Here is a 21,081-nt window from a genome sequence, read left to right as displayed (position 1 = left end):
GTTAAATAACAGGGAAGTGGACGTTACCAGTGCTGAGCTCTACGTCCCTGTCACTAATCCCTTTGAACTCTCAATGATCCGTGTGATCGTGTCCGCGGGTCCGGCTGCTTCATCTCGCCGTTATTTATTTTGCAGTCTTTGCATTAGGTTGATACCATGCCTTTTAGCCTCTGTTTTATTACTAGTACATTCTCTGCTTCAGAGCTTTCTGGTTTGCAGTACAGATTGGAAATAAACTCCCCATTACTTTGCAAGCAGTAAAGTCGCTCGGGAAACCTACCAGGTGAAAAAATGCCATCTCCATCCTTTCCATTCCAACCAATTATTTCTCTCATTTTCCGGAGTGTTATTTGTTCCATCAGGACAAAAACTGGAGCAATTTCATATGTAAACCTTCATAAAGCAAATATAGATGTATCAGGCGAGTCGAGATCTATATCATTTAATGGAAACGGTTTGTACAAGCGAACGAAATTGGAATATTTAGTGCCGAATCCGAAAACAAAGGAACGTGACTCCTGCAATGCTGACCCTAAACACAACTCATAAATAATACTAATAGATACAAAGGGTTGTCGCCCACAAGTGTTAGTCTTTACGGAACACACAAGCAACACAAACCTAATTAAAATTATTGAATGCAGTTTTAAAAATCCAAATGTAATTATTTATGTCGTACCCACCGCCCCGCCGCCCCCAAGGACAACTCCGTCTCTACAACACAGTGAAGTCAATATCTGTCTGGAGTAATTATAGTCAACAACTTTTTTTTTTAATTACCCATGACAAAAACAAAAAGATGTTCCGTCAGCTGGAATGTCCATGTAATAGACGAGGGGCCGCGTGTCATGTACCATGTTCCCGTGATGGAGGGGTCTCATGGATCTAATGTGATCGAACTGTACAGAGCATTCACAGCCCTTCATTAATACTAAGGTGAAGGATCGATACAAGGGAGTAATACCTTAATGTAGATTTATAAGAAAGATTATCCAGGGACTGGGAAAGTGTAAGTCACAAAATGGCACTGAATGATGTATAGTGTATAGAAATATGCTAGAAGGATAGATAGATAGATAGATAGATAGATAGATAGATAAAAAGATAGATAAATAGATAGATAGATAGATAGATGATAGATAGATAGATAAATACTGTAGGTAGATAAATAGATGATAGATAGATAGATACAGTTGTGGCCAAAAGTATTGACACCCCTGCAATTCTGTCAGATAATACTCAGTTTCTTCCTGAAAATGATTGCAAACACAAATTCTTTGGTATTATTATCTTCATTTAATTTGTCTTAAATGAAAAAATCCAAAAAGAATTGTCCTAAAGCCAAATTGGATATAATTCCACACAAAACATAAAAAAGAGGGTGGACAAAAGTATTGGCACTGTTCGAAAAATCATGTGATGCTTCTCTAATTTGTGTAATTAACAGCACCTGTAATTACCTGTGGCACCTAACAGGTGTTGGCAATAACTAAGTCACACTTGCAGCCAGTTGACATGGATTAAAGTTGACTCAACCTCTGTCCTGTGTCCTTGTGTGTACCACATTGAGCATGGAGAAAAGAAAGAAGACAAAAGAACTGTCTGAGGACTTGAGAAAGCAAATTGTGAGGAAGCATGAGCAATCTCATGGCTACAAGTCCATCTCCAAAGACCTGAATGTTCCTGTGTCTACCATGCGCAGTGTCATCAAGAAGTTTAAAGCCCATGGCACTGTGGCTAACCTCCCTAGATGTGGACGGAAAAGAAAAATTGACAAGAGATTTTAATGCAAGATTGTGCGGATGTTGGATAAAGAACCTCGACTAACATCCAAACAAGTTCAAGCTGCCCTGCAGTCCGAGGGTACAACAGTGTCAACCAGTACTATACGTCGGCGTCTGAATGAAAAGGGACTGTATGGTAGGAGACCCAGGAAGACCCCACTTCTTATCCCGAGACATAAAAAAGCCAGGCTGGAGTTTGCCAAAACTTACCTGAAAAAGCCTAAAACGTTTTGGAAGAATGTTCTCTAGTCAGATGAGACAAAAGTAGAGCTTTTTGGGCGAAGGCATCAACATAGAGTTTACAGGAGAAAAAAAGAGGCATTCAAAGAAAAAAACACGGCCCCTACAGTCAAACATGGCGGAGGATCCCTGTTTTGGGGTTGCTTTGCTGCCTCTGGCACTGGACTGCTTGACCGTGTGCATGGCATTATCAAGTCTGAAGACTACCAACAAATTTTGCAGCATAATGTAGGGCCCAGTGTGAGAAAGCTGGGACTCCCTCAGAGGTCATGGGTCTTCCAGCAGGACAATGACCCAAAACACACTTCAAAAAGCACTAGAAAATGGTTTGAGAGAAAGCACTGGAGACTTCTAAGGTGGCCAGCAATGAGTCCAGACCTGAAACCCAAAGAACACCTGTGGAGAGATCTAAAAATGGCAGTTTGGAGAAGGCACCCTTCAAATATCAGGGACCTGGAGCAGTTTGCCAAAGAAGAATGGTCTAAAATTCCAGCAGAGCATTGTAAGAAACTCATTGATGGTTACCGGAAGCGGTTGGTCGCAGTTATTTTGGTTAAAGGTTGTGCAACCAAGTATTAGGCTGAGGGTGCCAATACTTTTGTCTGGCCCATTTTTGGAGTTTTGTGTGAAATGATCAATGTTTTGCTTTTTGCTTCATTCTTTTTGTGTTTTTTCATTTAAGACAAATTAAATGAAGATAATAATACCAAAGAATTTGTGTTTGCAATCATTTTCAGGAAGAAACTGAGTATTATCTGGCAGAATTGCAGGGGTGTCAATACTTTTGGCCACAACTGTAGATAGATTGATAGATAGATACTGTAGATAGATGATAGATAGATAGATAGATAGATAGATAGATAGATATGGGATAGATAGATAGATAGATATGGGATAGATAGATAGATAGATAGATAGATAGATAGATATGGGATAGATAGATAGATATGGGATAGATAGATAGATAGATAGATAGATAGATAGATAGATATAAAAAAATCCAAAAAGCAGGAACAGCACACCAGTTTTTCATGGTTAAATGAGAGCTGTTTATTTAGCCCATAAGTGTGCTGTTCCTGCTTTTTGGATTTTTTGCATCATAAAGGTTTGGCACATGCCTTTGGGAGCTTTGCACCTGGACTCTCTTTTGTATTTTTGTGCTGCTCTATTTCTTGTCTTAGATAGATAGATAGATAGATAGATAGATAGATAGATAGATAGATAGATAGATATGGGATATAGAAAAAAAAACCTGACAGCACCTCCCAAATGTGACTAGATGCAAGCTGTAGTGACTGCAAAATATGTATAAAGAAGCACAGCAGCACCCTGTGAATGCCAAGACATATAGTGTCAATGGAAAGAACAACTTCCAACCGCATTGTCCCTCAGCAAGATGTACGTATAAAAAAAAATGACGGTTCTTAGCGCATAAATTGGCCAATTCATGTGTGCCCATCAACCATGGCAAGGTGATGCTTCTCTGATGGGTCCTATCATAACACTTTCCTATCCTACTGTACATGCCACTTTCGGGCTAATACACCTATAATAATGGACAAACACGTCTTCTCTCCTGGGCTGCAAGCCTACAATTTGAATGGGCAAGTAGAATTGGTTGAGAACACCCGCAGGTCAATGGGAGGAGTGTAGTGATTTTGTAAGTACATCTTGCTGAGGAACAATGCAGTTGGAAGTTGTTATTTCCATTGACACTATATGTCTTGGCATTCACAGGGTGCTGCTGTGCTTTTTTATTTTGCAGTCACTACAGCTTGCACCTATTCACATTTGGGAGGTGCTGGTCAGGTTTTTTTGTATAGCAGATCTGGAGGGTGTGACTCCCTCTGCTCTGACACTGCACTCCTCCCATTGACCTGCAGGTGTTCTCAACCAGTTCTACTTGCCCATTCAAACTGTAGGCTTGCAGCCCAGGAGAGAAGACATGTTTGTCCATTATTATAGGCTTTTTAGCCTGAAAATGGCATGTACAGTGGGATAGAGAAGGGTCACCCTGCCGTGGTTGATGGGCTCACATGAATTGGCCAATATACGCGCTAAGAACCTTCGCTTTTTTATAAGTACAGTACATCTTGCAGAGGATAGAGAAGGGTTATGATATGACCCATCAGAGAAGTGTCACCTTGCCGTGGTTGATGGGCACACATGAATTGGCCTATTTATGCGCTAAGAACCTTCGCTTTTTTATAAGTACATCTTACTGAGGATAGAGAAGGGCTATGATATGACTCATCAGAGAAGTGTCACCTTGCTGTGGTTGATGGGCACACATGAATTGGCCTATTTATGCGCTAAGAACCTTCGCTTTTTTATAAGTACATCTTACTGAGGATAGAGAAGGGCTATGATATGACTCATCAGAGAAGTGTCACCTTGCTGTGGTTGATGGGCACACATGAATTGGCCAATATACGTGCTAAGAACCTTCGCTTTTTTATAAGTACAGTACATCTTGCTGAGGATAGAGAAGAGCTATGATATGACCCATCAGAGAAGTGTCACCTTGCCGTGGTTGATGGGCACACATGAATTGGCCTATTTATGCGCTAAGAACCGTCGCTTTTTTTATAAGTACATCTTGCTGAGGGACAATGCGGTTGGAAGCTGCTATTTCCATTGCCACTATATGTCTTGGCATTCACAGATTGCTGCTGTGCTTTTTTTATACATAGATATGAGGTACATAGATAGATAGATATTGAATAGATAGATAATTACACAGATGTACAGACCACTAATGGACAGATATTCTGGATACATAGATGTAAGGCTGCTCTACCATCATTCAGTAGCTAAATGCATTCATAAAGTATATTGGAGATTATTCATTACTGGGTAGACATCACTTATTTTATGTGCTGGTCCCTCTAAATGTTAAACACATTACTGCTGGTAACATTTACTTGGTTGTGCATTTTTTTTGTTTTGTATAAAACTATGTCAGAGACAAAGATCTAGTGGTAACTGGGAGCCTTACTGTATATTTCTATCAGATCCACTTTATTTGCAGACTGTACAGAAATCAATATACAATTTAAAAATGCCGACAGCTGAATTGTGCGAGTGACTGCGCTGACTCTCGACTTACGGGCAAATTCCTACACACTTCTATGTCTACATCTAGAAGGCACAGCAGACGCATATTTACAATTGTCCATAAAACGATGCAGCGCTCGTGGCTACCTGATTTGTAATTTCTTGAGTTCTAAATGATCGATATACCGTGGCATTGTTACATCCCATTCTTCACTACGGATTCATATTTAATGTGTCTATCACTATAAATACTGAGCTTCAACTGTCCTGCATTGCAAGATATTGATAACCTAAAAATTTGTGTAGATCATCAATACGAGAAGAGCGGGGGTCCTACTCCTGTCACCCCCACTGATCAGTGGAGCTGATCTGCAGCACTCGGCCGAGCTGCTACACAATGAATGGAGCTGTGCAGTACCGCTCTAATCAAGGTGTACAATGCTGCCGGAGCTCCTATTGGATCCCCACCTGATAACGATTCATTGGGTCAATATTAGCAAATAAAAGCAAAAAATGAAATGCAAAATGCCTTAAAGCGTAATTAATCACCAAAAACCAATGTACATGTAATTCGGGTAACTTACATGTTTGTATTTGCTGTTGAAGTTAACCATTCCCCAGCCAAACCGATCATATCCAATCCGGTAGACAGCTGGTTGAAAAAACGGGGATGACCTATGAAATGAATAATAATATATTATGAATGCAATTATTTATAATTACAGCCACTTAAAGGGAACCTGTCATGTTGAAATGAAGTCTGAAATGTTATAGAGCAGGAAGAGATGAGCAGATTAAGATACGTTTTAGTTGGAAAGATTCAGTATAAATTGTAATTTACTCATTGAAATCACTGATGTTTATATGTGTATGAGTCCAGTGGGCGGTCCTATTTAGTGATTGACGCCCACTGGACTCTACAAATCATACTGAATATTTTCCAGCAAACCTATATATTCGCTTTCTTATGCTGTCCACAGATAGGATTTATGGCATATACGCTCAAATGAAGCCATAAATGTGATATGAGCACTGCCTTTTGGGCATCGATAGTGGGCCGTTAACCCCACGTTAACTTTCACAAAGCCACAGTTGGTAGTCGCCTGTATGGGCCGATGAGACGAAATCTAACATTATTTTGATCATGGTGCCAGGTTTCACCAGCCAGACCAGGACTTTGGCTGTTCTCACCTACCAATCCCATGACCTCTAGGCCATTTTACTCACCCCCTTGTTGAGGAATTCCTACATAGGTTGTCATTTCACAATAGCAAAGGGATTGGGATCAACCTGGGTCAGAACCTTTTTCCATACAGGTTTGATAGCAGCCACATCAATTAGGATACTATATGCCTATATGGTATTTTTACTATTAAAGGGGTTGTCCACCTTTAGGAAACACCATTTTTTTTCCTTGTATACATGTATTTGGGTCTAATTGAAAATATGTCGCCGTTTGCTTTCTATAGCCGCTGTGTTGCACTTTTTATTGCTGCAGGCAGAATGAGCTAAAGGGGTATTCCCATCTCCACGATCCTAACCTATCCCAATATGTAGTAGGTGCAATTATAATAATATCAAATATCTCCAATTAGAAATGTAGTATAGTTCTTCTCATTAGCTATGTCGCTTATCCCACGTGCAGGGTATTGCAGTAGCTTAGGTATCCATGGTTACAAGCACTAGCAACTGTCAATATATGAGTGTTCGTAACCATGGATACCTTAGCTACTGCAATGCCCTGCACATGGGGTAAGCAACATAGTGAATCAGAAGAACTATACTACATTTCTAATTGAGGTTATTTGTTAATATTATTATTATTACACCTGCTACATATTGGGATAGGATCTTGGAGATGGAAATACCCCTTTTAGCTGTGGACCTGTCAGTGAGATCATTCTGATGGTCCAAAGGGAAAGTTTCTTACTTTTTTTTATTATTTATGACCACTTGCGACATCAAACTAGATTCTGTAAAAGACAAACGATACAAAATTAATGAAACTATCAAGCAAAAATGATTTTTAGACCCAATGACATGTATTCAAGTAAAGCAAAAAAATTGTCCCCTTTATAAACGATGATAATGAATGTATAGCGACAACCTATACTGTAGTACGGCATGTAACAATAGGGGCGGTGAAACAGAAGGGGAGCGATGTTCTTTTCTGCTCGGCCATGCTCCACAGGTCTGAAAAGCTTCATATTTATTGGGGGAGAGTGAGCGCCAATGTTACGGAAGGACCTGACATCTGGGCCTATAAAATATATTTGGCAAAAGAAAAAAAAAAAGAAAAAAATAATCCATTAACTGCAAAACGTTAAAAGAAAAAACCATTCAGGCCATATACTGCTCCATAAATCAGAGGGCCGGGTCAGGAACAGCTTGTGCAATATTATCAGCAACCTAATCTGCCTCCACTGACATGGCAGCCGCTAAAAACCTCACGCAGAATCCGGCTCTCAAAGGCTTGGGGGTTATTAATGCTAATGACGGGAAAGATTACTTATGAGTGAGCACTAGAAGGGCTGCCATTAGCCGAGACTGAACTGCTTTCATTAGCTGCACATTTTGATTACACTTAATGATGTGAAGAGAGAAAATGGAGCAGCTCCGTGGTTGTCACATCCGTATAGACAGCGACAGACATCGCCCAGCTACGGTTCGCAGTCACATTGTGTTCCTGGGCATCGGTAAATACACCTGGATGAGGAAGATCAGGGTAATAATGGGCACATCTGCCAGGAGCCCTGTGTTTACCTGCAGCAGGTGCACTCCGACTATTGTGTACTGTGCAGCCGCGCCCAGACTTTGTATGGCAAGTCATAAAGGCCTGGTATACGGAGAACAATGAGGCGGGATGTCTGGCCTATTATGCTTTACTAATAAAAGGTCTGATATGTACATGACGGAGCTGTGACACCTGCTACTGGCTACAGAGACCAGGGAACATCCACACTGTGCAGACAAAAGTATCGGGGCACACATCTTAATCACTGAATTTTGTTTTTTTTCATGCATCCTCATTGCCCACAGTGTATATAATCTGGCCCCACGCCCCCAGCGTATATCATCCAGTCCTTCGCCCCCGATGTATAACCTCAGACCCCTCATCCCCAGAGTATATCATCTGGCTCCTCGCCCCTAGTGTACATCATCCGCACAAAGCGTATATTACCTGTCCCCACACCCCCGATGTATAACATCAGGTCCCTAATCCCCGGTCGATGTCTGGCCCCTCGTCCCTGTTGTATATCATTCAGTCCCTCGCCCCTGATGTATATCATCCGACCCCTCACCCCCGGTGTATATAATCCAGCCCCTCATCACTGGTGTATTACATCCGACCCCTCACCTCCATTATATTACATCTAACCCATCACCTCCGGTGTATATCACTCAGCCCCTCCTCAGTGGTGTATAACCTCTGGTCCCTCACCCCTGGTGTATAACATCCAGCCCCTCGCACCTGGTGTATAACATTTAGCCCCTCACCAGCTGTATATAGCCTCTAGCCCCTCACTCCTGGTGTATATCATCCAGTCTCTCACTCCCGGTGTAAAACATACAGCCCCCCACCAGCGGTATATAGCTTCTGGCCCCTCAAGCCTGTTGTATGACCTCTAGCTCCTCACCCCCCGGTGTATAACGTCCTGCCCCTCGCCCCCTGTATATGACATCTGGCCCCTCACCAACGGTGTATAACATCTGACCCCTCACCCCTGTTGTATAACATCCGGCCTCATTGCCCCCCAGTGTATAACATCCGGCCCCATTGCCCCCAGGGTATAATATGCAGCCCATCATCATGTCAGCTGCATTTACTGATATGTGACAGAGTGGCTGGTGGTAAGGAGTTCACTGATATCAGCATGGTCTTGTAATAGGAGCCACCGGGATAACAACGTTCATGACATTTCTTCCCTCCTAAATCTTCCCCAACATTTGTGAGCCCCATTGCCCACATGACGTTACAGAGTGAGGTCACCGAGACGAGTGTTCAGGAGCAGAGAGCAGAAAAGTCACCATTGCTCTGCTTCCTACATAACTGCAGAGTTCAAACCTCCTCTTTTATTTACATCAGCACAAATACTGCGCCCCTACCAGAAACTTCATGGTCAAGCAGCTGCATGCAGCCGTACATCACCAAGCACAACGCGGAACGTCAGATGGAGTGGTGCAAAGCTGCTACCACTGGACTCTGGAGAAAACGTGTTCTCTGTAGTGGCGGCTCACACTTTTCTCTCTGGCATCTGATGGATGAATCTGAGTTTAGTAAATGCCAGGAGAACATTACCTGCCTGACTGCATAGTGTCCGCTGTACAATTTGGTGGAGGAAGGATAGTGCTATGGGCTGTTTTTCATGGGTCTGACTCTCAGTTTCAGTGAAGAGAAATCTTGATGATTCAGCATGAAATACATTTTGGACAATTGTAGCTTCCGACTTTGTGGGAACGGTTTGGGGGTAGCCCTTTTGTGTTCCCCATCACTGCGCCCCAGCGGACAAGGTCCATTAAGACATGGATGGGGGAGTTTGGTGTGCATGAACATGACCGGCCGCACAGACCCTGAACCTAAACTCCATCCAACACCTTCGGCAAGAACTAGAACACAGAAAGTGATCCCGGCCCTCTCCTTCAACATCATTGCCTGACCTCACAAATGCTCTTCTGGATGAAGGTCAAAAAATTCCTACCGACACTGACAAAATCTTGTAGAAAATCTTTCGAGAAGAATGGAAGCTGCAAAGGGACCAAATATATATTTATGTATATAGGTTTAGAATGGGAGGTCATAAAAGCTCCTGTAAGTGTAATGTGTAGGTGTTCCCATATAGTCTACATTACACAGATTCATTAAGTGATTGTTTTAATAATCTTTTCAGCCTGAGAACCTTGCACCCTGGAGAACCCTGGCAAAATGTGATCAGCTGCTCATTTTCCCCACTGCGGCCATTATACCCCAAGGTCGGACAGAGCAAAATTTGAACAGGTCATTCTGGATGTGGACTTTGTATGTTCTCTTTGTGCTAGTGAGAGTTTCCTCCTGTATTCTAACCTATAGATACATTGACCCTCATAATTTGGGTACACCTTAAAACTATGGGATTTAGATTGTGACCCCATCGGCAATATAGGGATGTGCTACAGAATATGCCAGAGCTATATAAATAACTTGAACTAAATAAGTAAATTCAATAGGGCCTTGTCTGTCATTTCCAGCCTCCTTTGGGCAATCTTGCAGAAAATTGAAATGTGCCATGAAATCCCCTCCGCTGTACAAATATGGACATTTTTCATTTTTTTTCTGTAATAAATTCATACTTATCGCCATAGTTAAGCAGCTTTAGACCAAGAAAAGCCTAGTGCAGATATAATTACTTTATATTCGATCTGTCAAAAGCAAACAAAAAAAAACATCAGGAAATGCATCAACTCCGGGTTTAAGGAGCATTTTGATTCCTTTAAGGAACGTTAACCATGCAATGATTTGTCATTTTGAACTTGATGTATTAAAAGTATTCTCGTTAAATAGTTAGACAGCACATTACCTGAATAGCTTCATCTGATTCTCTATAAAGAGGATAATCAACGCGAAGCTGTCTCTTCACAATGAGAGTATATGCTTCACGTCCCACCGAGGGTCTATATATCCAGTCCCCCAGTGTACAGGATAGCGCCATCCATTCTCACGCGATGCCATTTAGCTTAATGAGATGTTTCCCTTGGTGTATCTTAAGTTTGCTTTTGATGAGGATTACACTGTTCTTAGTAAAGTGTTACCAAAGGAGAGACCTACAGCTCCAGAAGAACATAAATTGCTTATAGAGCAAATTTTAGAAAGACTCAGCAGATGTTCCAGGGTATTGATTCGAAGAGCCAAACCAAACCCGTAATGGCCAAGTAAGTCGCGCTGCCACAACTACAGGTAGCATAACCATGGGATAGGCTTTGCCATTGCAGACATTTAGTTTAAAAAGGAGTTGGGAGTGGGAAGAAGAGTCCACTGGGTGGGTCCCTGCTGGCTTCTCCCTGCCTGACTCTGCTTGATTGACAGGTCTGTAAATATATACTAAAAGAAGAGTCACCCTTCCACGACCAATGGGAAGAAGCTGACAGTGGCCAGTCCAGATGACTGTTCTCAACACTCCTGGCTCCTTTTTAAATCACAGTGTTTTCGAGTGAAACCTAGATGCTTGTAATGAGTGAACCTGACTCCATTTAATGCAACCTATGGTACGAGCAATATGAATCAGCTGGCAGCACATCGGGAACAGCAGCCCATGTGTTATCATGTTGTCTTCCCATCTGACTCTAGGGCAACTTCATTCTTTAATCAGTTGCTATTGCCTTAGGATAGTCCTTCAATTTAACTGTTTCTAACAGGCAGGACAGGGATTTATGAGTATAGCTCCCGTGTAATTCCACGTCTTTTTAGGCACAAAATTTATTTATTGCAAAAAAAAAAGGACTTTTTTTTAACAATTAAATACTTAAATTAAACTGCTGTTTAATTTGAATTTTTGGAGGCTTTTAGTCTTCTTTTGTGGCTTTGCTAATAGTTTAGTGTTAGGACTCGCCTCGCAAGTGTGAGGACCCATGACGTGGGTTGCGAGCTTGCGTATTTTGGCTAAAATATCGACCAATGCCTCACTATGTTTGTGTATTTTGTGCACTATATTTCTCGGGGTGCAGCCAAGCCCAAACATGTCTGGTCTAGTATAAGGGGTGTTCACACTGGGATGCAGTTAGAGAGTGCTGGCCAGCCAGCCTAATCGAAAAGTAGCGGCGTGACTAATAGGTTGAGAACCAGACACTATGCAGTACCCTTATGTGAACAGCACCCAATGCGGGCCTTTATTGTGCAAGTGTATACTGGGCAGTCACCCCCTCCAGGAATGGGTAGCTGGAGAGTGGCTGTTGATCTAGTATTTTGTACCTGTGTTGCTAACATCTTGCTATATGGGCTGGCTGCACCCTGTAGTGCATTTGTTCCAAGATCTAGGCAGGTAAGCGGTGCTACCTTTTTTCTGCTGTTTAATTAGAATTTTTGGAAGCTTTTAGTCTTCTTTTGTGGCTTTGCTAGTAGAGTTTTTTATTTAATTTAGTCAAATTTTTTTAAAAGTCACTTTTTTTTTGCAGAAAATAGATTGTGCCCTAAGCACAAAACCATAATCATAAAGGTGAGAATAATTTAGTTTACAACTGTAACAGTACTGTATTTATTTTACTTCCTTATATAGCGCCCTCACATTCCACAGCATTTTATAGACATTATTTTATTGTTTCTCTCTTTTATGTCCATTGTATTTCCCAGATGCCACTTCTCCTATTCTCCTATACTACAGTTTATTAATTACTCATTTCTCATCAAGCAGACCAATCTTACAGATGATAAAATTGGTTTGCTTTGACCAGGTACCACTCACAGTTATTCTGTTATGATAGAACTAATTCTCATTTTCCACTTCTGTTAAGAATGTCTAAAGTAAAACCTTTCTATTTCCTATAATGGATATTTCAATCAGATCCACTGACCATTTTCTCTGTGATCTAGATTAATAAAGATCTGACTGGACTGAAATTGGTCTGATATCTCAATGTATAAAGGGACTTTATAACCTGACCTAAAAATTAGATAGCCATTAGCAGAATGATCTTTTGGCGGACAGCCATCTCAGCCGACATCCCCGAACAGAGAAGTGCTCGCTTGGCTGAGATCTCATGTGTTCCCTACAAGAAAGCCATCTTCTGACCCGTCGGCTGGCTGATCATCTCATGGAGAATAACGTGATCGGCAGTCCACAATCGGATATTCTGAATCGACATCTCTCCCGACCATACACATAAGACTATTAGCCAAACCCAACGATATTGGTGGGTTTGGCTGACATAAGTCTAATCTGTATGGCCTGCTTTAGTGACTCCATATGCATGAAACTAACGTCGCCTGAACCTGTTAATACTGGTAGGCAGTCTAATGTTTATAGGGTAGTCCCGACAGATGATGTTGGAGGAGATAAGGATCCGGCATGTCCGATTTCGTACTGTAGATCCTTTTGTTCTCGTTGGGATAAGTCACCACCAGAAGAGTTTAGAGGAGGCTCTCTCGTAGAGGACACAAGAGCGCTTGGCAGAGTGAGCACTCCTGTGTATGGAGGAATCAGGAGATATAGCTGAAGGCCCCTTACAGTGCTTGTGTTCATTTGGTCATTGGTGAATACATGAAAATTACCATGAACCTGATGCTGAAATCAATGTTACAGAATACAATACATATATAATAATGTATAACAGTCCAGAAAATAATGTACCTGTCCTAACTCCATACTTCAACGTATCTCTGCAGTCCACCAGGATCTGCTCAAGTGACTCAGGGTTGTCCGAAAGCTCCAGGTTGAAACCCTCTATTCCTTCCAGAAGCTGGTGTGGATGGTGAAAGTCTAAGACTTTGGTGGATCTATCAAAGGTTTTCCTTACATAGTTCATGAGAATATCAACCACCTCCAGAAGAAACTGCATGGTGGGTTCTTCTCCATTCTTGGCAGGCAGTAAATCTGCAGAATAAACAAGCTATTAGCGGTCTAGCCTTTAAATCTGCAGAAGCAGAAGATGGATCACCAAGTGGCGGGTGTCAGCTTGGTGCCGGGATCTTTATATATGACTTAGACTAGGGGAATACAAATTGTCTGCACAAAATACTAAGTGCGCAGTCACCCATCACCCTGACAGTTGTAGCCCTTTCTCATTTGGAATTAGCCATATTTCTCAGTCTAATCTCATCTCAATACTAATCATCTCCCGTGTTAGCGTCATTAAGTATTGAAGTCTTATGCAGACATTTTGAGTTTACAGATATAGGATATATTTTTTTCATAGACAGGAATGCAATTTGATATAGAATTTCTTCAAGGCAAAAGATGCAAAAAGGGACATAATATTTCACAATAGAAACTTACAAGAATATATTCACAAATAGCATTGGCTCCAGTATTGTGAGGCTAAGAGGAGTCATATCAACCTATGGTACCTGAAAGGTAATGTACGGGTAGTAAAAAGCTGCCGGGACTATGGTTAGTTTTCAGAATAGCGCATAAGTAAATTTGAGGACATTGTTACCCCTACACAAATAGAAGACTTCAAATAAATGTATTATTAAGCAACACACATACATATTACAATGATAAATTACAATGATTAAGGTGAAATAGATACTCAAATATTATAATACATATATAACATACATAAAAAAACAGGATAATATGGAGGGAACATCCAACCAGAGGCATGAGCTGCTAACTACATAGATAAAATTACAATACAGTTGTGAATATGTGGTTAATTTAGTTATTTCTTTATTTTAGTTATTTATAAAGCACCATCATCAATGTTCCTATTTGGAGTAATAATCTAAATTCCCTATTATGTCATTAGAGTAGGGGAAGAAACCAGATCACCCTGAGGAAGACTAAGCAAACACATGGAGAACATACAAACTCCTTGCAGATGTGGTCCTTGGTGGGATCTACACAGACACGGGTAGAAGGGCAATGTGAAGAAAAACCTAGCAAAAAGCAAGAAGTGTATACATTGAATAGCCAGTAAGCACAAAAAGCAGTGCACAAAGGTAGATAAAAACAATGTGATGCATCACAATCCCAATGGATGTTTCGCCAATAGCTTCTTCATGAGGGAGCATCCATCTAAACTTTTTTATGGGGGAAGTTCCCCCGCGAGGAAGCTATAGGGAACATACATCAGGGCTGTACTGCATTACTGATTTGTATATACATTTGTGCACTTTTGCATCCTGACGTACATTTTGCCTATAAGCATCCTCATGGTGGAGTAAGCTATAAGCAAAACATACTTCAAAGTTGTTCTGCATCTCATGGTTTTTATTAACTTTCATGCACATTTGCATTCAGACTAACATTTTGCCTATAGTATAATCATGGGAGGAGTTTCCCCTATGAGTAAACTATAAGCGAAACATATATCAAAGTTGTGCAGCATCTCATGGTTTGTATTAACTTTTGTGCACTTTTGCATCTTGACTTACATTTTTCCTATAGTATAATAATGGGAGGAGTTTCTCCTATGAGTAAGCTATAAGCGAAACGTAAGTCGAAGTTGTGCTGCATCTCATGATTTGTATTTACCTTTTTGCACCACTTTTTTTTAGCGTACTGGCTATTGAATGTATGATTTGGTTGCTTCTATACTCCTTGTAGTTTTCTGGAATTTACTTCATGCTGCCCTAACTATATTACAATATACTACAATTCTATATTAAATGATAGATTAACCACATTATTCACAACAGTGTATTACTGGTTAACCATGTAGTTTGTAGCTCATTTTTCAGTGCGGGTTTCCCCTCCATATTATTCTTTTTTATGTATGCTTTTATATGTATTATGATAATAAAGTATTTTACATTTAATATTGCATATTGTGGAATATTTGCAGAATATTTGCAGAAGTTTAACATGACGCATTAATAGATTTTTGCTGGTTCAGCAGATAATGGTTCATTTTTTAGTATAGTGAATAAGTTGTACAATTTTTCAACATAGTTTTTTAATTAATTACAATTTTCAAAACCTCTGCTTGTTAGAACATAATTGTTTAATTATAGTAGATAAAAAGAATGATGTAAAAGCAGCACGGTGGCTCAGTGGTTAGCATTGCAGCGCTGGGGTCCTGGGCTCGAATCCCACCAAGGACAACATCTGCAAGGAGTTTGTATGTTCTCCCCGTGTTTGCGTGGGTTTCCTCCCACATTCCAAAGACATACTGATAGGGAATTTAGATTGTGAGCCCCATTGGGAACAGTGATGATAATGTGTGCAAACTGTAAAGCGCTGCGGAACATGTTAGCGCTATATAAAAATAAAGATTATTATTATTAGTTATATCCGTAATAGCCTTTTAAATGATCACGACAGTAAGATACTCTTAGGCTACATTCTCACGATGAGCTTTTGGTGAGTTTTGGATGTTGACCATTTCTGCACCCATTAATCGAAATAGGTTACTTAAAAAAAAAAAAACTCACCAAAAACACATTGTGAGAACTTAGCCTTATAAGAAAATTACTGACATTTTAAAATAATGATGTATAAACAGTCCATCATTTATAAAACCACCCTTGTATGAGTAACCAGCACAAAAACAATCAAAAAGTTTACTAATTGAGTGCAAAAAAAACACATTTGGAATTTGATTTTTTCATTTTGATAAAACTGAGCGAAAATAGTTATAATGCTGGACAAATCATACAAAATATGGAAAACTAATATAATTGTTTTAATAGTCACTCAATATAGACACTGAATCAAAAATACACCATATTTTGAAAGGGAACGCACTAGTTTAAAAAAATTGTCCATCAATATTGAGAAGCTTTGGCACCCAATGAGTAGAAGAAGAGTTGAGCCTTACCTCTGGCGTACAGGTTGGAGAAATCGGTTTCGGTATGTTTGAACCTAGATTCTGTCTCAATATTCTCGCAGACCAAGAGATTTTTGGATGACTGTCTCTCCTTGAAGGAGCTGACGATTCTGCTCCTGTCCTCCAAGCTGTTATTCCTCTGCAGGAAGCCTACATTATTACAAACAGAACAAGTCACGGGCAGGCTCTTGTCATCCCTCAGCATGGTGATACAGGGATGGACACAAATTCTGGCTTTGGAACAGGAGATCAAATGTGAGGTTACCCCCGTGAACTCCTAACCAGGCCTATAGAAAGGGCTATTTATGGGTTTATCGGAAAATAGGAGGTTGATCTACAAGTGACATCAGCCAACATTGAAAAAAAAAAAATCCAGTCATGCAAAGGACAAATGAATTCTCCATCATTTGGTGCAGAGGTAAATTCTTATTAAGTTGATCAGACAGATTCCACTTCACTAATCAGCCACTGGGAAGCGGTTCAGGATGAGTCAATGCTATTACAGCCTCCAGGCAAAGTTTATGGACTGAGCAGACAGATAGACGGGGTAGCGATGTGTGATTAATAGCCGGACCACTTCCACTCACCCTCCTGTTGCTGGTTCCTAAAGAAAGGATAATAAAATCCTTATCTTCTCCCATAACACTCACTCATTTGTTATACATCTTTAGACTCCAGAAGGGTAAATTAATATTTGTGACAAGGCCGATTAGGGACATAGTGGGAATTGGAATCCAAGCAGAGGTTGCTGGTCACGTTTTCCGGTCGATTCTAGTTTTAAAGGACACGACCCCGGTAATTAATTGCCATGCCTTGTATTATCCGGTTGACGGAGGGGAAATGCCAGTATTTCATTTTGGAAGTATGGATGGCAAGAAGAACAAACAAATCAATTTTGGAACATATGAAGCCAGACTTGTCACTCGAAGCAAGGATCACCAAGATACGACATGCCTACTTTGGACACATCATACAAAGAGAGCAATCACCGGAGAAGGACATCATGGTCGGAAGAATAGAAGAAATGATTCAAAGAGGAAGACCAGCAACCTGATGGTTTTATAATATCAAGATAATAGCGCAGAAGACTCCGGTGGACCTATCTAGACTTGCACAAGATCGATCCTCCTACAGATCTTTCATCCATCAAGTCACCATGACTCAAGAGCAAGCCGATGGTCGTTAAACAATATAATAAATTGGAGCTGCAATTTTAGAGAATGAATTATAACATTGGGGAACTGTGAACAAAATATAGAGCACCTTGTCCCATTTGGAACTTCACAAAGCATTTATTTTCGGTAGTTGGGTAGGTTTTGGGGCAGATTTATTAACATGGTCTAAAATAAAGGTGCGATTTATCCCATAACTACAGTAAATCTAACCCAGATTTGGGAAAAGTCATCAAATAACATATTAGTGCTACACTATATCCAGGAAAAAAGATTGAGACAACTACAAGATTGTCACAATAGCATGTAATATATTTGCCCCCATGGCAGAGATGGTAACCACAGTGTCCATGTTCACTATCACATAATGTCAAAGTACTTCCACCAACCGAAATATTTATTTAAAGGACTTATATAAAACAATGGCCACCTGGCAGGGATCAAATCTGGTAATAGTGATTGTCTTCGTTCTTGATCCCCTTTCCATTACCCTTGTGTCCATTTACCCTCCCCTGTTTCCTTACACTGTATTGCCTATGGGGAAGGGAATACTTTATAAGTTTGAGCCTCCTAGCAGATTATGGTATGGATCATCTATTCGACACTGTTTTTGCCCTTTTCTTTTGTTTTGTAAAATAAAAGATTCTGGATCTCAAGATATATTTGGTACTAAAGTGGGGAAATATTTTAAATAAAATGTTAATTTTAATATGGTGCAGTGGATATCCAGGCGGCCAAAACCACCTCTGTTTTAACCGATTTATGTACCGAATTCTGCAAACCCTGTCTAATGAGGAAAGGTTGCAGGATTTGGGAATGTTTAGTTTGCAAAAGAGAAGACTGAGAGGAGACTTAATAGCTGTCTACAAATATCTAAAGGGCTGTCACATTGTAGAAGGATCAACTTTATTCTCATTTGCACAAGGAAAGACTAGAAGCAATGGGATGAAACTGAATGGGAGGAGATACAGATTAGATATTAGAAAAAACTTTTTGACAGTTAGAGTGATCAATGAGTGGAACAGGCTGCCACGAGAGGTGGTGAGTTCTCCTTCAATGGAAGTCTCCAGAGGCTGGACAGACATCTGACTGGGATGATTTAGCGAATCCTGCTTTGAGCAGGGGGTTGGACCAGATGGCCCAGGAGGTCCCTTCCAACTCTTCGATTCTATGATTCTATGATTCTTAACACGTGCAACTTCAATTAACTTTGATTTTTTAACCACAACTCAAATTGATTTTTTGTTTTACTTTAGTGACAGTATAGTGTTTCAAATTAGACATTTATGTAAAATACTTTCCAATTTATGTCTGGTGCAACCGTTTCCACAAGATTAGTTTATATCTTAAAATGGTTTTCAGGCAACTTGATCTCATTTGATAGATAATGATTATGCGATCAACTGAACAATCTGCAAATCACTTTATTTAAAAATAAAAGCAATGACTTTCTTTCCACTGCCTGTTGTAAAGTCTAATCCCTCTCTATCAGCAGAGATGCCAAGAAGGATTACAGGAATAGGAGAGGGGTTTAGTATCTCTGCTCTTGTTCTCCTGTCTATCAGACTGTGCTCAAGAATGACAAAGATTTTAGTTCAGGGCAGGCAAGCTATTGGACAATGGCAGAAGCAAAGCATATTGGGAAGTCAAGGAAAAGTTCCAGCAACAGTAGTGCTGATGGAATGTCGATGAAGAACTCAAATCCTGAGAATGATGTCAGTTCCTGGACATATGAGACTGGTATGTGCAACAAAAACAATTCTATCTTGTTATGGGGGATGAGGGCAATTTTCTAAAGGTCCACTTTAAAGATAGCCAACCGTTGATGTGATTTTGTAGCAGGGTCCCCTACCACAATATTTTTTATTTTTAAAGAGGTGCAATGTTTAGACTTCATGTTTTAGGATAGGGACTGTGGTGGCAATATAAATGGCAGATGGGACCATTTTGCCTATTCATCTATTTGTACACCTATATGTGCCTTTTTCCTGAATCTTGTAAGCAGAGTACACCATATCCAAAACTGACATTGTAACGAGCTGAAACATCGCAGTGTGGGGTACAGCACGCAAGCATCCCATAAGCAAAGCATCACAGAAGATAAGCATCCAGCAAAACGGCAGTTATACATGGCATGGAATTAACATTCATCTTCTCTCTTCACACAGGTAATCAACTGAGCCACCCTGCATGTATTTACTCCATTCACTGCCAGCAAGCAGCCTGAATGATACAACTTCCCACCTCTGCTGCCTCTATTTCTCTGATGTAATATATCCAAATGGTAATCAACTGAGCCACCCTGCATGTATTTACTCCATTCACTGCCAGCAAGCAGCCTGAATGATACAACTTCCCACCTCTGCTGCCTCTATTTCTCTGCTGTAATATATCCAAATGGTAATCAACTGAGCCACCCTGCATGTATTTACTCCATTCACTGCCAGCAAGCAGCCTGAATGATACAACTTCCCACCTCTGCTGCCTCTATTTCTCTGATGTAATATATCCAAATGGTAATCAACTGAGCCACCCTGCATGTATTTACTCCATTCACTGCCAGCAAGCAGCCTGAATGATACAACTTCCCACCTCTGCTGCCTCTATTTCTCTGCTGTAATATATCCAAATGGTAATCAACTGAGCCACCCTGCATGTATTTACTCCATTCACTGCCAGCAAGCAGCCTGAATGATACAACTTCCCACCTCTGCTGCCTCTATTTCTCTGCTGTAATATATCCAAATGGTAATCAACTGAGCCACCCTGCATGTATTTACTCCATTCACTGCCAGCAAGCAGCCTGAATGATACAACTTCCCACCTCTGCTGCCTCTATTTCTCTGCTGTAATATATCCAAATGGTAATCAACTGAGCCACCCTGCATGTATTTACTCCATTCACTGCCAGCAAGCAGCCTGAATGAGACAACTTCCCACCTCTGCTGCCTCTATTTCTCTGCTGTAATATATCCAAATGGTACAACTCCATACTTCTGCTGCTTGACCATTTTGCTGCATATTTAAATGTGCTTGCTAAAGCTTTGGTATAATTCATTTGTTGCACTGTATGTAATACTTACTGCTTTAGATCTGTGACTGGGGCCTTTCTAGATCTTATCAGGTGGAAGGTGCTATAGCATTTTGCCACATCTTGGTCTAGTGCCTTTGATCATCTAACCATCCCCTGGTGTGCTGGCCCCAGCTGCCAAATTATACCCAACCATCTCCCACAATCCCTCTCTCCTGACCCTGTAGTGTGGCCTATATATGTAGTAGTTGCTAAGGGGAAGCACGCAGTGTGGGGTACAGCACGCAAGCATCCCATAAGCAAAGCATCACAGAAGATAAGCATCCAGCAAAACGGC

At 40.7% G+C, this 21,081-nt stretch overlaps 1 protein-coding gene across 4 annotated transcripts in view; it reads right to left on the bottom strand.

Annotated features, from left to right (window-relative positions):
• The window catches only part of GAD1 (glutamate decarboxylase 1), an 86,007-nt gene that overhangs the window by 36,445 nt on the left and 28,481 nt on the right, over positions 1–21,081 (bottom strand). For all 4 annotated transcript variants that reach the window (XM_073545849.1, XM_073545848.1, XM_073545851.1 and 1 more), the window contains exons 4-7: positions 16,533–16,691; positions 13,400–13,642; positions 5,666–5,756; positions 281–393 (exon numbers count right to left, since the gene is read on the bottom strand). In XM_073545849.1, the coding sequence (XP_073401950.1) occupies positions 281–393; positions 5,666–5,756; positions 13,400–13,642; positions 16,533–16,691 (606 nt within the window). The remainder of the gene's footprint in view (positions 1–280; positions 394–5,665; positions 5,757–13,399; positions 13,643–16,532; positions 16,692–21,081) is intronic.

The sequence above is a fragment of the Dendrobates tinctorius genome, unplaced genomic scaffold, assembly GCF_039654945.1.
Source record: "Dendrobates tinctorius isolate UK_male_01 unplaced genomic scaffold, ASM3965494v1 ptg000143l, whole genome shotgun sequence".
NCBI lineage: Eukaryota > Metazoa > Chordata > Amphibia > Anura > Dendrobatidae > Dendrobates > Dendrobates tinctorius.
The sequence above is the reverse complement of the archived record's forward strand: the minus strand, read 5'-3'. Positions and strand labels throughout refer to the sequence as shown.